Source organism: Piliocolobus tephrosceles, chromosome 5 (assembly GCF_002776525.5).
Source record: "Piliocolobus tephrosceles isolate RC106 chromosome 5, ASM277652v3, whole genome shotgun sequence".
In the NCBI taxonomy this organism is placed as follows: Eukaryota; Metazoa; Chordata; class Mammalia; order Primates; family Cercopithecidae; genus Piliocolobus; species Piliocolobus tephrosceles.
The window spans coordinates 143,974,047-143,987,015 of NC_045438.1; the positions used below are offsets into that span (position 1 = coordinate 143,974,047).

Below are 12,969 nucleotides of genomic sequence, written 5' to 3' on the forward strand. Positions count from 1 at the left end.
TCTGTCACCCAGGCTGTAGTGCAGTGGTGCGATCTCAGCTCACCTCACTGCAAGCTCTGCCTCCCGGGTTCACGGCATTCTCCTGCCTCAGCCTCCCAAGTAACTGGGACTACAGGCACCCACCACCACGCCAGCTAATGTTTTGTATTTTTAGTACAGACGGGGTTTCACCGTGTTAGCCAGGATGGTCTTGATCTCCTGACCTTGTGATCCGCCCACCTCAGCCTCCCAAAGTGTTGGGATTACAGGCATGAGCCACCACACCTGGCCCTCTTTTGGACATTTAAAAGGATAAATAAACATCTACTTACAGGCACACACACATTAAGTTTTCAGCAAAGAACATTTCATCATTTAAGGGAAAAAAAACTCAAAGAAAAAGACCTTGTCAATTATCTAAGTACTTTTAGACTAAACACAATTTTTGTTCAATTCAAATACATCCATTTCAACATTAATTGTGTTTCTGGAATCTCTAATTCCACATTATTGAAAGAAACCTGCATTCTAGAATTGAAAAAAATACAAGGGAGAACTTTCACCCACTTCACATACAACAAGTATTGTAAAAATAATGGGACCCTCACTACCCCAATTTCTTTGGTTTTGTCAAGCAGGAACCTATGTCATGCCATAAAGAACTGTCCAAAATACCTCCAGAGGGTGGTCAGATATTACTTTATTCAACCAACAGACCTTTTTTTTTTGAAACAGTGTCTTGCTCTATCACCCAGTCTGGAGTGCAGTGGCACAATCGCGGCTTACTGCAACCTCTACCTCCCGGGTTCAAGTGATTCTCATGCCTCAGTCACCTGAGTACCTGGGATTACAGGTGTGCACCACGACGCCTGGTTAACTGTTGTACTTTCTGTAGAGACAGGGTTTCACCATGTTGGCCAGGCTGGTCTTGAACTCCTGGCCTCAAGTGATCTGCCCACCTCAGCCTCCCAACGTGCTGGAATTACAGGCGTGAGCCACCATGCTTGGCCTGTGACAAAGCTTTTAACACTGTGCTGGAAATCTTTCCAAAATTGGTGATCAGGATGAAATAGTATTTTTATAACCTATCAAGATAAAATATTAGAAAGATATTTGTTTTCTTTGAAACTTGAGTCACATACCTTTCCTGTAGTTGTTGAACCAGTAAAGGAAATTTTGGACACCAGGGGATCAGTACAAATTGCCTCCCCTACTTCCTTGGCATTCTTTCGAGAACAGGGAATAACATTGTATACACCTGGAGGAATTCCAGCCTGGCTTGCAAGCTATAAACAGAAACATCAAACATGTGGCAACAATTTACTAAACTGAAAAAAAAAAAGAAAAGAGAAATAAATCATTCAAGACTACTATGAATACCTTTACTCGCATAAACTAGAAAACCTAGAGGAGATAGATAAATTCCTGGAAATATACAAGCCTCCTAGCTTAAATCAGGAAGAACAAGATACCCCAAACAGATCAATAACAAGCAGCAAGACTGAAATGGTAATAAAATAATTACCAACCAAAAAAAGTTCAGGACCAGACAGATTCACAGCAGAATTCTACCAGGCATTCAAAGAAGAATTGGTACCAATCCTATTGACACTATTCCACAAGATACAGAAAGAGGGAATCCTCCCTAAATCATTCTATGAAGCCAGTAGTGCCGTGGCTTCATAGGAAGGACATAACCAAGGAAAGGACATAACCCAAAAGGAAAACTACAGACCAATACCTCTGTTGGACATAGATGCAAAAATCCTTAACAAAATACTAGCTAACCAAATCCAACAACACATCAAAAAGATAATCCACCATGATCAAGTGGGTTTCATACCAGGAATGCAGGGATGGTTTAACATATGCAAGTCAATAAATGTGATATACCACATAAACAGAATTAAAAACAGAAATCACATGATCATCTCAATAGATGCAGAAAAAGCTTTCAACAAATACAGCATCCCTTTATGATTAAAACTCTCAGCAAAATGGGTATACAAGGGACATACCTCAATGTAATAAAAGTCATCTATGACAAACCCACAGCCAACATAATACTGAATGGGGAAAAGTTGAAAGCATTACCTTTGAGAACTGGAACAAGAAGACAAGGATGCCTACTCTCACCACTTCTCTTCAACATAGTACTGGAAGTCCTAGCCAGAGCAATCAGACAAGAGAAATAAATAAAGGGCATCCAAATCAACAAAGTCAAACTGTTGCTGTTTGTTGATGGTATGATTGTTCACCTAGAAAACCCTAAAGACTCCTCCAGGAAGCTCCTAGAACTGATAAAAGAATTCAGCAAAGTTTCCAGAGACAAAGTTAACGTATACAAATCAGTAGCTATTCTATACACCAACAGCAACCAAGCTGAGAACCAAATCAAGAATTCAATCCCTTTTACAACAGCTGCAAAAAGAAATATGTATAAAATACTTAGGAATATATCTAACCAACGAGATGAAAGACCTCTACAAGGAAAACTACAAAACACTGCTGGAAGAAATCATAGACAACACAAACAAATGGAAACACATCCCATGCTCATGGATGGGTAGAATAAATATTGTGAAAATGACCATACTGCCAAAAGCAATCTACAAATTCAATGCAATTCCCATCAAAATACCTCGGTTATTCTTCACAGAACTAGAAAAAACAATCCTAAAATCCAAATGCAACCAAAAAAGAGCCTGCATAGCCAAAGCAAGACTAAGCAAAAAGAACAAATCTGGAGGCATCACATTACCTGATTTCAACTATAAGACCATAATCACCAAAACAGCATGGTATTGGTATAAAAATAGGCACATAGACCAATGGAACAGAATAGAGAACCCAGAAATAAAGCCAAATACTTAACAGCCAACTGATCTTTGACAAAGTAAACAAAAACATAAAGTGAAGAAAGGACACCCTATTCAACAAATTGTGCTGAGATAATTGGCAAGCCACATGTAGGAGAATAAAACTGGATCCTCATCTCTCACCTTATACAAAAATAAACTCAAGATGAATCAAGGACTTAAATCTAAGACCTGAAACTATAAAAATCCTAGAAGATAACGTTGGAAAAACCCTTCCAGACACTGGCCTAGGCAAGGATTTCATGACCAAGAACCCAAAAGCAAATGTAACTAAAATTCAAAGATAAATAGTTGGGACTTAATTAAACTAAAGAGCTTTTGCATGGCAAAAGGAACAGTCAGCAGAGTAAACAGACAACCCACAGAGCAGGAGAAAGTCTTCACAATCTATACATCTGACAAAGGACTAATATCCAGAATCTACAACAAACTCAAACAAATTAGCAAGAAAAAATCAAACAATCCCATCAAAAAGTGGGCTAAGGACATGAATGAATAGACATTTCTCAAAAGAAGATATACATATGGCCCACAAACATGAAAAAATGCTCAGCATCACTAATGATCAAGGAAATGCAAATCAAAACCACAGTGCAATACCACCTTACTCCTACAAGGTTGGCCATAGTCAAAAAATTAAAAAATAATAGATGTTGGCATGGATGTGGTGAACAGGGAACATTTCTACATTGCTGGTGGGAATGTAAACTAGTACAACCACTATGGAAAACAGTGTGGAGATTCCTTAAAGAACTAAAAGGAGAACTACCATTTGATCCAGCAATCCCACTACTGGGTATCTACCCAGAGGAAAAGAAGTCATTATACAAAAAAGATACTTGCACATGCATGTTTATAGCAGCACAATTCACAATTGCAAAAACGTGGAACCAACCCAAATGCCCATCAATCAACGAGTGGATAAACTGTATCCTATGTTGTTTATACATAGGATGGAATACTACTCAGCCATAAAAAGGAATGAGTTAATGGCATTCGCAGTAGGCTGGATGAGATTGGAGACTATTACTCTTTTTTTTTTTTTTGAGACGGAGTCTTGCTCTGTCACCCAGCTGAAGTGCAGTGGCATGATATTGACTCACTGCAACCTCCACCTCCCAGTTCAAGTGATTCTCCTGCCTCAGCCTCCCGAGTAGCAGGGACTACAGGCACGTGCCACCATGCCCAGCTAATTTTTGTATTTTTAGTAGAGACAGGGTTTCACCGTGTTGGCCAGGATGGTCTCGATCTCTTGACCTTGTGATCCACCCACCTCAGCCTCCCAAAGTGCTGGGATTACAGGCGTTAGCCATTGCACTTGGCCTGGAGACTATTATTCTAAGTTAAGTAACTCAGGAATGGAAAACTAAACATAATATGTTCTCACTCATAAGTGGGAGCTGAGCTGTAAGGAAGCAAAGGCATAAGAGTGACACAATGGACTTTGGGGATTCAGGAAGAAAGGGTGGGAAGGGGGCAAGGAATAAAAGACTACAAATTGTGTGCAGTGTATACTGCTCAGGTGATGGGTACACCAAAATCTCACAAATCACCACTAAAGAACTTAATCATGTTAACCAAATACCACTTGTTCTCCAATAACCAATGGAAATAAAAATTAAAAAATAAAATAAAATCAATTTTTATTTTGTACCCAGAAAAAAAAGAAAGCTACTTTTAAAAATTAGGGAAAAGATGAAAAAGATAAAAGAGAAAGTGACAAAAAAGATTCAACTTTTTTTGAATAGGAGTCCCTAAAGGAGTAAAACCAAACCAATGGTGAGGAACAAATCCTGAAAACTTGATAGAGATATAAAACAAAAAGGCTGGAAACTACATACTGAAAGAGCACACTGCATACCTAGAGTATGGACTCAAAGCAATCATCACAAAGACATATTCTAGTGACATTACTGGTCTTTAAAGATAAAGGGGGGAAAAAACAAATCGAACCCTTTTGTGGATCTAGGCAAAAAAAAAAACAAAAAAAAAACAAGTTGACTTACAAAGGCAAGAAACTTAGGTTACTGTCTGAATTTTCAAGAGCAACACTTTATATCAGAAGAAAATGGAGAATATAGTTAAGATAATCAAGCAAAAAAAAAAAATGTGAGCCAAGGATTTTATACCTAGCAAAACTGATTTATAAGCACAATAGGCCCAGACTACTGACAACATTTAAGAAGGGAAAATATTATTCCCACGATCCCTTCCTAAGGAATCTACTACAGACTGAGGTTCGGATCACCAAATGTCTAGAGAGACACTGACATAAGCACTGGTGGTGAGCATAAACATAAACAGCTGCTTGTTGAACTAAGTCTAAAGGAGGGTTAAACTGGAGAGAATAGAGCATGTAATGGTTGTAGTCTTGGCAACGCAGGTACAGTGTAACTATTTTAAAATACAGAGAAATGTTTATAGATAAGGTGGATTAAGGAGACAACTAAATGTAATGTGATATCCTGGACCAGATCCTGAAACAGAAAAAAGGAGACTAGGTATAGACTAATAAAATCTGAGAATGGATTTTAAAGTATGGACTTTAGTTAATAACAGTATATCACCATTCATTAATTGTAACAAATATACTATACTCATGTAAGCTGCTAGTAATAGGAGAAATTGAGTGTAGGATATGTGGGAAAATACCCCAGCTCTGCGATTTTTTTCTGTAAATGTAAAACTATTCTAAAATAAAAGTTTATTACTAAAAATGAAAATGGGAAGAGAAAATACCAAAAAAGTAAACCATTTTCAATAAGCACATTGGTGATATTAAAATTAATATTTTTAAAAAATAAAATTAATATTCAGAAGCTGTTGTTCTGTGTAATGAGTACATATGGAATATTAATTTAGTCATTTCCTGAGTCTTTAGAAACCAGGAAAGAGGCCAGATGCGATGGCTCATGCCTATAATCCCAGCACTTTGGGAGGCTAAGGTGGGTGGATCATGAGGTCAGTGAGACCAGTCTGGCCAAATGGTGAAACCCCGTCTCTACTAAAAATACAAAAATTAGCTGGGTGTGGTGGTGGGCATCTGTAATCTCAGCTACTCGGGAGGCTGAGGCAGAGAATTGCTTGAACCTGGGAGGCAGACGTTGCAGTGAGCCGAGAGAGCGCACTGCACTTCAGCCTGGGTGACAGAGCAAGACTCTGTCTCAAAAAAAAAAAAAAAAAAAGAAGTTAAGTAAAAAGCCTACAGGACTGAATTTGAAGTTTCTGTAGGAATTTCTGTAGCATTTTATTGTGTATATACATGTGTGTACACATATATGTATATCTCCTAGCCCTGCCCACTGAAAAGGCCTACAAACAGTGATAGGGTAGTTGGTTTTAGGTGTTATGGGGGAAAAAGCAAAGCAGAGAAGGAGATCAGCAGCATCAGAGTGTGAGGTTGTGATTTATTTTTGAGACAGTCTCACTCTGTCGCCCAGGCTGTAGTGCAGTGACACGATCTCAGCTCACTGCAATCTCTGCCCCCAGGGTTCAAGCGATTCTCCCGCCTTAGCCTCCTTAGTAGCTGGGATTACAGGCATGTGCCACCGCGCCCAGCTAATTTTGTATTTTTAGTAGAGACAGGGTTTCAGCATGTTGGCCAGGCTGGTCTCGAACTCCTGACCTCAAGTGATTTGCCCGCCTCAGCCTCCCAAAGTTCTGGGATTATAGGAGTGAGCCACCACACCCAGCCAAGTTGTGATTTTTAGACAGGGTAGCCATGGAAGGCCTCCCTGGGAGGGTGGCATTTGAGTGAAGACGTGAAGAAGCAAGTCATAGGGGCATCTGGGGGAGAGCGCTCCAGACAGAGGGAAAGTACAAAGTTTGAGTGGAGGGCAAGGCTGGTGGGGTCTGGAAAGCGGCAGGGGCCAGAGTGGTCCAAGCAGATGAATGAAGAGTGAGGGGCTCCAGCGTGATGGACAAGGTCAGAGGCATACTGGGGGGTGGGAAGTGACATCTTATAGGACCTTGAAAGCCACTAAGGAATCTGGACTTTACTCTGAGTGACACAAGAGGCCACTTGAGGTTTTCAAACAAAAGAATAAGATCTAATGGAATGCAGGTTGAACTGGGAATGGCAATGGTAAATAAGAAGTTTCCTAAATGTGAGAAACATCCATGTTTAAGTGTCTATTTCATGAAGATGATGGATAGATACCATTTTTACAGTAGGCTGAAAATACATGGCCTGCAGATGTCAGAAAATCCCTCATCCATTTTTTTTCCCCAAAAGAGCTACAGCTGACTTAAAATAATTGCCAGTAGATTAAAACACAACACCATGCATCAGGAGACATAAGCAAAGAAGTAGGCTCCAAAATTGCTTCTTTCTGTCCCAGATAAACATTAATTTTTGGACTTTGTCTGCTTTGTACAAACACAGGGAGAGCGGCTCACCTCAGCCAGGGCCAGGGCGGAGAAGGGCGTGTCTTCGGCAGGCTTCACCACCACGGTACAGCCAGCTGCCACGGCGGCCCCCACCTTCCGGGTGATCATGGCACTGGGGAAATTCCACTGGGGTTAGAAGAGCAGAGGAAGTATATGAGAGGAAGGACAGCCTCATTAGTGCAAAGGAAGGCAGGTTGGGAAGTCAGTGAACAAATTCCATTGCACAACTGATTGACAAACCCGTTTGGCTGCACAGGTGAGCTCTCAGAACACCTGACCCCCTGCCAACTTGAGGGACTCTGAGATAAAGGCTCATGAAGATAGGAAATATTTTTGGAATTTAACACAGTAAAAAATGAGTTAGACCAGGGGCCTGCCAACTTTTTCTGTGAAGGGCCAAATCGTAAATCTTTTAGGCTTTGTAGAATGTATAGTTTCTATGGCAATTACTCAACTCTGCAGCTGTATTGTGAAAACCACCACAGATAGTAGGTGTATGAATGGGTGTGACTGTGTCCCAATAAAACTTTATGTACAAACATAGGTAGTGGGCTGGATTTGGCCTGAGGCCCATGGGAGTAAATATTAGCAATGGTTTTGAAAATGGCAAATGATTTATTACTTCCTTCCACATACATGTTTATAGATGCCTATAGACATACCTATAATAACGGTATTTTATTTTGAAAAACTCTATTATATAGTACTTACTCTGTATCAGGTATTTTTCTAAGTACTTCAAAATTAAAATTAATTAAATCCTTATCACAACCCAATGAGGTTGATATTAACCTCATTTGCAAGTTCGAGAAAACGGAGACAGTGCAGTTAAGTAATTTGGCCACAGTTGCACAGTTAGTAAATAGTGACCTTCAAGTCAAACCTAGTCCATCTAGGCAATCAGGGGGATTCTGTCAGTAACCATGCTGAGCAGGAAAAGCACAGACATCTCGAGACCAGCTGACAGATACAGGAGAGAAGTTAACATAGGACCTAGTAGAAGGCAGGACCCAGAGGAAAAGCTGGGTGTTCCACAAATATACTGCAGCCCCATCCAGGCAGATGTGATACCTTATTTCTTAGTCTTTTTATCTCTAGAACCTGGCCCAATGCCTGCTGGTGGGTCCACACATGCTTTGCTATTGATGATAATCATCAATTAAGCATAACACTTTTTCCCAAACTATGGCAAGTTTAAAAATGTGCCATATCGTAAGTCTTTTTAACAATGATAAATACCGGAAGATCTTTTCAGAGGTGCTAGGCAATGCCAGGAAGAAGCCTCCAGGCCAAGTCAGAAGAGCCCCTGGGTCCTCCTGTGGCGCATCCCACTTTTGCAGGCATTAGAAATGCATCCTTCCACTCATTGCCACCACACCTAACATCATCAGAGGACCAGGAAACATACTACCACATCCAGCAAAAGCATCAGGAAACCAGGAACAGGTGACAAAACTAACAGGATAAGCACACCTGCTCAGACAGAAAAATGAATTCCCAACTCCCTATCCAATTTCCCACCCTAGGATCTTGCTGATCTCACTGTCACCTACCGGGGTGATGACTGCAGCCACGCCTACGGGCTGCTTGAGGACCAGGGCCCGCTTGTCCTTTGCTGGGGTGTAGATAATGTCTCCGTAAACACGGCGGGCTTCCTCAGAGAACCACTCTAGGAAAAAGGCGGAATAGAAAATTTCTCCATGTGCCTCCTTCAGTGGCTTTCCCTAAATTAAATCAGAAAAGAACCCACACATTACCTTCTGATAATAAAATCATGGCTCTGTGTTCCTAAATTCTTCAAGGTGCAAGAAGAGTAGAAAAGTCTCCTACAACGATAGCCATAGAGTGGGGAAAATTTCTGACTTTGGTGTGAGTTTTAAAAAGCAGAATTACAATGATGACTGTATCACCCTAAACCACAAGAGTCATTTGCATTCTCACTATGTTTACAAATTAGGAAAATTTTCCTCCCTTCAATATCTTCTAAGTATTGTAACCATGATATGAAACAATTTATTATATCTATGGAAGAAGTATTGGTATATTTAAAAATGTACAAAAACAATCTTAAAAAAAAACCAAAACAGTACCATGGAAAAAAACATCAGAATGGTGAAACAGCAGTTATGCATATAGTTGCAAACAAAACCTATTTCTGGATACTATTAAAGAATAAACTAGAACATACAAATTTTATTTTAGCAAATCTAAGTACCCTGGCACAATAATGATTTGGCATTTGATCAGTAGAGAAGGAACCACATATTCTTTAGCTGCAGCCAGCAGTGATGGGAAGTCAGGGGCTTCCCCAAGTTTAGTAAGAATTCCTGGAGAATTTCTCAGTGCACCAAGTCAGAACCCTGAACTTACACTTTCAGCTGTGATTATTCTGGCAAGGTCATCCTTATTTTGTATCATTAAATTGTACCACTTTCGAAGTAATGAACTCCTCTCCTGCAAAAGAAATAACAAGGCAGAAAAGTAACAAAATGCCAAGTGTAACACAGAATGCTAAATAAAATTCAATGTCCTAAAATATTAGCTGTATGGTCTCATTCTCCTTGACTGTGATGGTTAATTTTATGTGTAAATTTGACTGGGTTCAAGGAGCCCCAGATAGCTGGTAAAACATTATTTCTGGGTATGTCTGTAAACGTTTTCGGAAGAGATTAGCATTTGAATCAGAAGACTGAATAAAGAAGATTTGACTTCATAAATTCATATGGGTATCATTCAATCTGCTGAGGACCTGAAAAGAACAAAGTGGCAGAGGAAGAGCAAATTCACTCTCTGCATGAGCTAGGACATCCATTTCCTCCTGTTGCCAGACACCAGACGTTGGCATTCCTGGTACTCAGGCTTTTGGGCCTAGACTAGAACTCAGATTGGACATATCAGCTTTCTTGGGTCTCCAGCTTGCAGATAGCAGAGGGTGGGACTTCTTAGCATCCACAATCACCTGAGCTAGTCCTTTATAAGAAGTCTCTTCCTATATATCTATGATTCCATATACATATCTATAACATCGGTTCTTACAGAACACTGGTTCTATTTTTCGGACAACCCTGAGTAAGATGCTTGGGGAAACATACATTGACCTTCTGTTGTTTTGTTTGTTTGTTTCGGAGACAGGGTCTGGGCTTGGACAATGAGAAGCACACAAACTAAAAATAAATTTTAAATTTTAAAAAATTTTAAAAAAGAGATAGGGGTTTGTTCTGTAACTCAGGCTGAAGTGCAGTGGTGTCACCATACCTCACTGCAACCTCTGCTTCCTTGGTTCAAGTGATCCTCCCAGCTCAGCCTACTGAGTAGCTGGGACCACAGGCACACACCACCATGCCCAGCTATTTTTTTCTTTTAACTCATCTGTATCTGTTACAACTTTAAGCAGAATGTGACTCGGGCACTACATTTCCATCCACAATACTGGCTCTGAGTTATTTTTGGACAGCTTTATGATACGCTTAGGTAGGCTTGTAGCTTTGCTTCTCAAACAATACTTTTCTTTGGAAAATAAGCCCTGTGGAGAGTTCCTTCCATCAAGTTGCTTCAGTTTAACCTATTTCTAGAGAACTAGTACATGCAGAATTGGCAACTACAGGGGACGAAAAGTTCAAACAGTAGATCCTACAAGATGTAACAAATACTTTTTTTCTAAACATCAAGGTATAGCTCAAGAACACTTCAATAGCAAGATTTGGTCTACTAAGGAATCCAGCTTGATAGCTAAACACTTAGACCACAAAGTTAACATCATGTTATATACATCTTATAATGATTACCTTGATCTGTTAAAATAAGCCAATATGAAACTAAAAAAGCATTACTAGCTCTGCTTTAGTGCCTAAGGTATCACAGCATCACTTAGAAATAGAAAGAAATCTTATCTTCCCCTTAAAGTAGTTGTTGTCATGCCATACAGACTTTTCATGCTAACAGGATCTACAGGATGATCATGCTCAGCTAATTAAAAAGAATTTTCTTTTGTACAGACAAAGTCTCACTATATTACTCATGCTAACTGACCCTTCTTTGATGAGTAATAGAGATCCAATTTCAAGTTGCATCTAAAGAGGTATACTGGGTCACAAATTATAAAAGAGAAAATAAGTTTCGTGAAAACAGCTATTATTGCTTATGGTACATAAGAACAACTTTAATTTTACCATACAAAGGTAGAGTTCCTTACTTTATTATTATTATTTTAGATAGGGTCTTGATCTGATGCCCAGGCTGCAGTGTGGTGGCGCAATCATAGCTCACTGCACCTCAGACTCCTGGCTTTAAGTGATCCTCCTTTCTTGGCCTCCCAAAGTGCAGAGATGATAATTGTGAGCCACCGTGCCTGGCCCATTCTACTTTCTGTCTCTATGAATTTGACAACTCTAGGCACCTCATATAAGTAGAATCATACAGCATTTGCCCTTTTGTGACTGGCTTATTTTACTCAGCATAATGTCTTCAAGTATTGTTCCCTATTATAGTGGCTCACTGGCAACCTGGATTTGTCCCAGAGACTGACATATAGACTGGGGCATGCATGAGGCATAAGAAAGGGTTTTACACACTTAAGAAGAGGGCCCAGGCACAACAACATGAATGCACTTAATATCACTGAAATGTACACTTAAAAATGTTAAAATGGGCCGGGCGCAGTGGCTCATGCCTGTAATCCCAGCACTTTGGGAGGCCGAGGTGGGCAGATCATGAGGTCAGGAGATCGAGACCACCCTGGCTAACATGGTGAAACCCCATATCTACTAAAAAATACAAAAATAAATTAGCCGGGCGTGGTGGTGGGCGCCTGTAGTGTCAACTACTCAGGAGACTGAGGTAGGAGAATGGCGTGAACCCGGGACATGGAGCTTGCATTGAGCCGAGTTGGCGCCACTACACTCCAGCCTGGGCAACAAAGCGAGAGTCCGTCTCAAAAAAAAAAAAAAAAAAAAAAAGGTTACAATGGTAAATGTTATGTTACGCATATCTTGACATAATTTAAAAAATTCCAATGAACAAAAAACAGATAAAGGGATACACTGGATTATTAACAATATTATGGGACCAGATGTGGCGGCTCACGCCTATAATCACAACACTTTGGAAGGCCAAGGAGGAAGGGTTGCTTGTGGCCAGGAGTTTGACACTAGTTTGGGCAATGCGGTGAGACTCGTATCTACACATATACACAAATTATCTGCGTGTGGTGGTGCATGCCTGTGGTCCCAGCTACTCAGAAGGCTGAGGTGGGAGAATCGCTTGGGCCTGTGAGTTCGAGGCTGCAGTGAGCCATCATAGCATCACTGCATTCCAGCCTGGGCAACGGAGCAAGACCCTGTCAAAAAAAAAAAAAGATAAAATGAAGAAATCATTTCTAAAAAAAAAAAAAACATTAATTCATTCACATAAAATCACTTTAAAAAAGAAAACGAGGAAGGCCTAGAGAATCTAAGCGACCTGGGTTGCCATCAAGGCACTCTAAAGACAGAGCTGCCCAGGCTCTAGCTTCCCACATCTGCACAGGTGTATCCAAAGCCAAGAAGAACTTTCGCTTTTTGTTTTTTGAGACAGTCTTACTCTGTCACCCAGGCTGGAGTGCAGTGGTGCCATCTTGGCTCACTGCAACCAACCTCCACCTCCCGGGCTCAAGCAATTTTCATGCCTCAGCCTCTTGAGTAGCTGGGATTACATACAGGTGCATGCCACAATGCCTGGCTAATTT

The 12,969-nt window shown here is 40.4% G+C and overlaps 1 protein-coding gene across 1 annotated transcript in view; it reads right to left on the reverse strand.

Moving 5' to 3' along the window:
* Window positions 1–12,969, reverse strand: part of ALDH5A1 (aldehyde dehydrogenase 5 family member A1) — a 38,355-nt gene that overhangs the window by 20,977 nt on the left and 4,409 nt on the right. The window contains exons 2-5 of the mRNA XM_023209752.1: window positions 9,618–9,701; window positions 8,801–8,971; window positions 7,257–7,373; window positions 1,122–1,265 (exon numbers count right to left, since the gene is read on the reverse strand). Coding sequence (XP_023065520.1) covers window positions 1,122–1,265; window positions 7,257–7,373; window positions 8,801–8,971; window positions 9,618–9,701 — 516 coding nt within the window. The remainder of the gene's footprint in view (window positions 1–1,121; window positions 1,266–7,256; window positions 7,374–8,800; window positions 8,972–9,617; window positions 9,702–12,969) is intronic.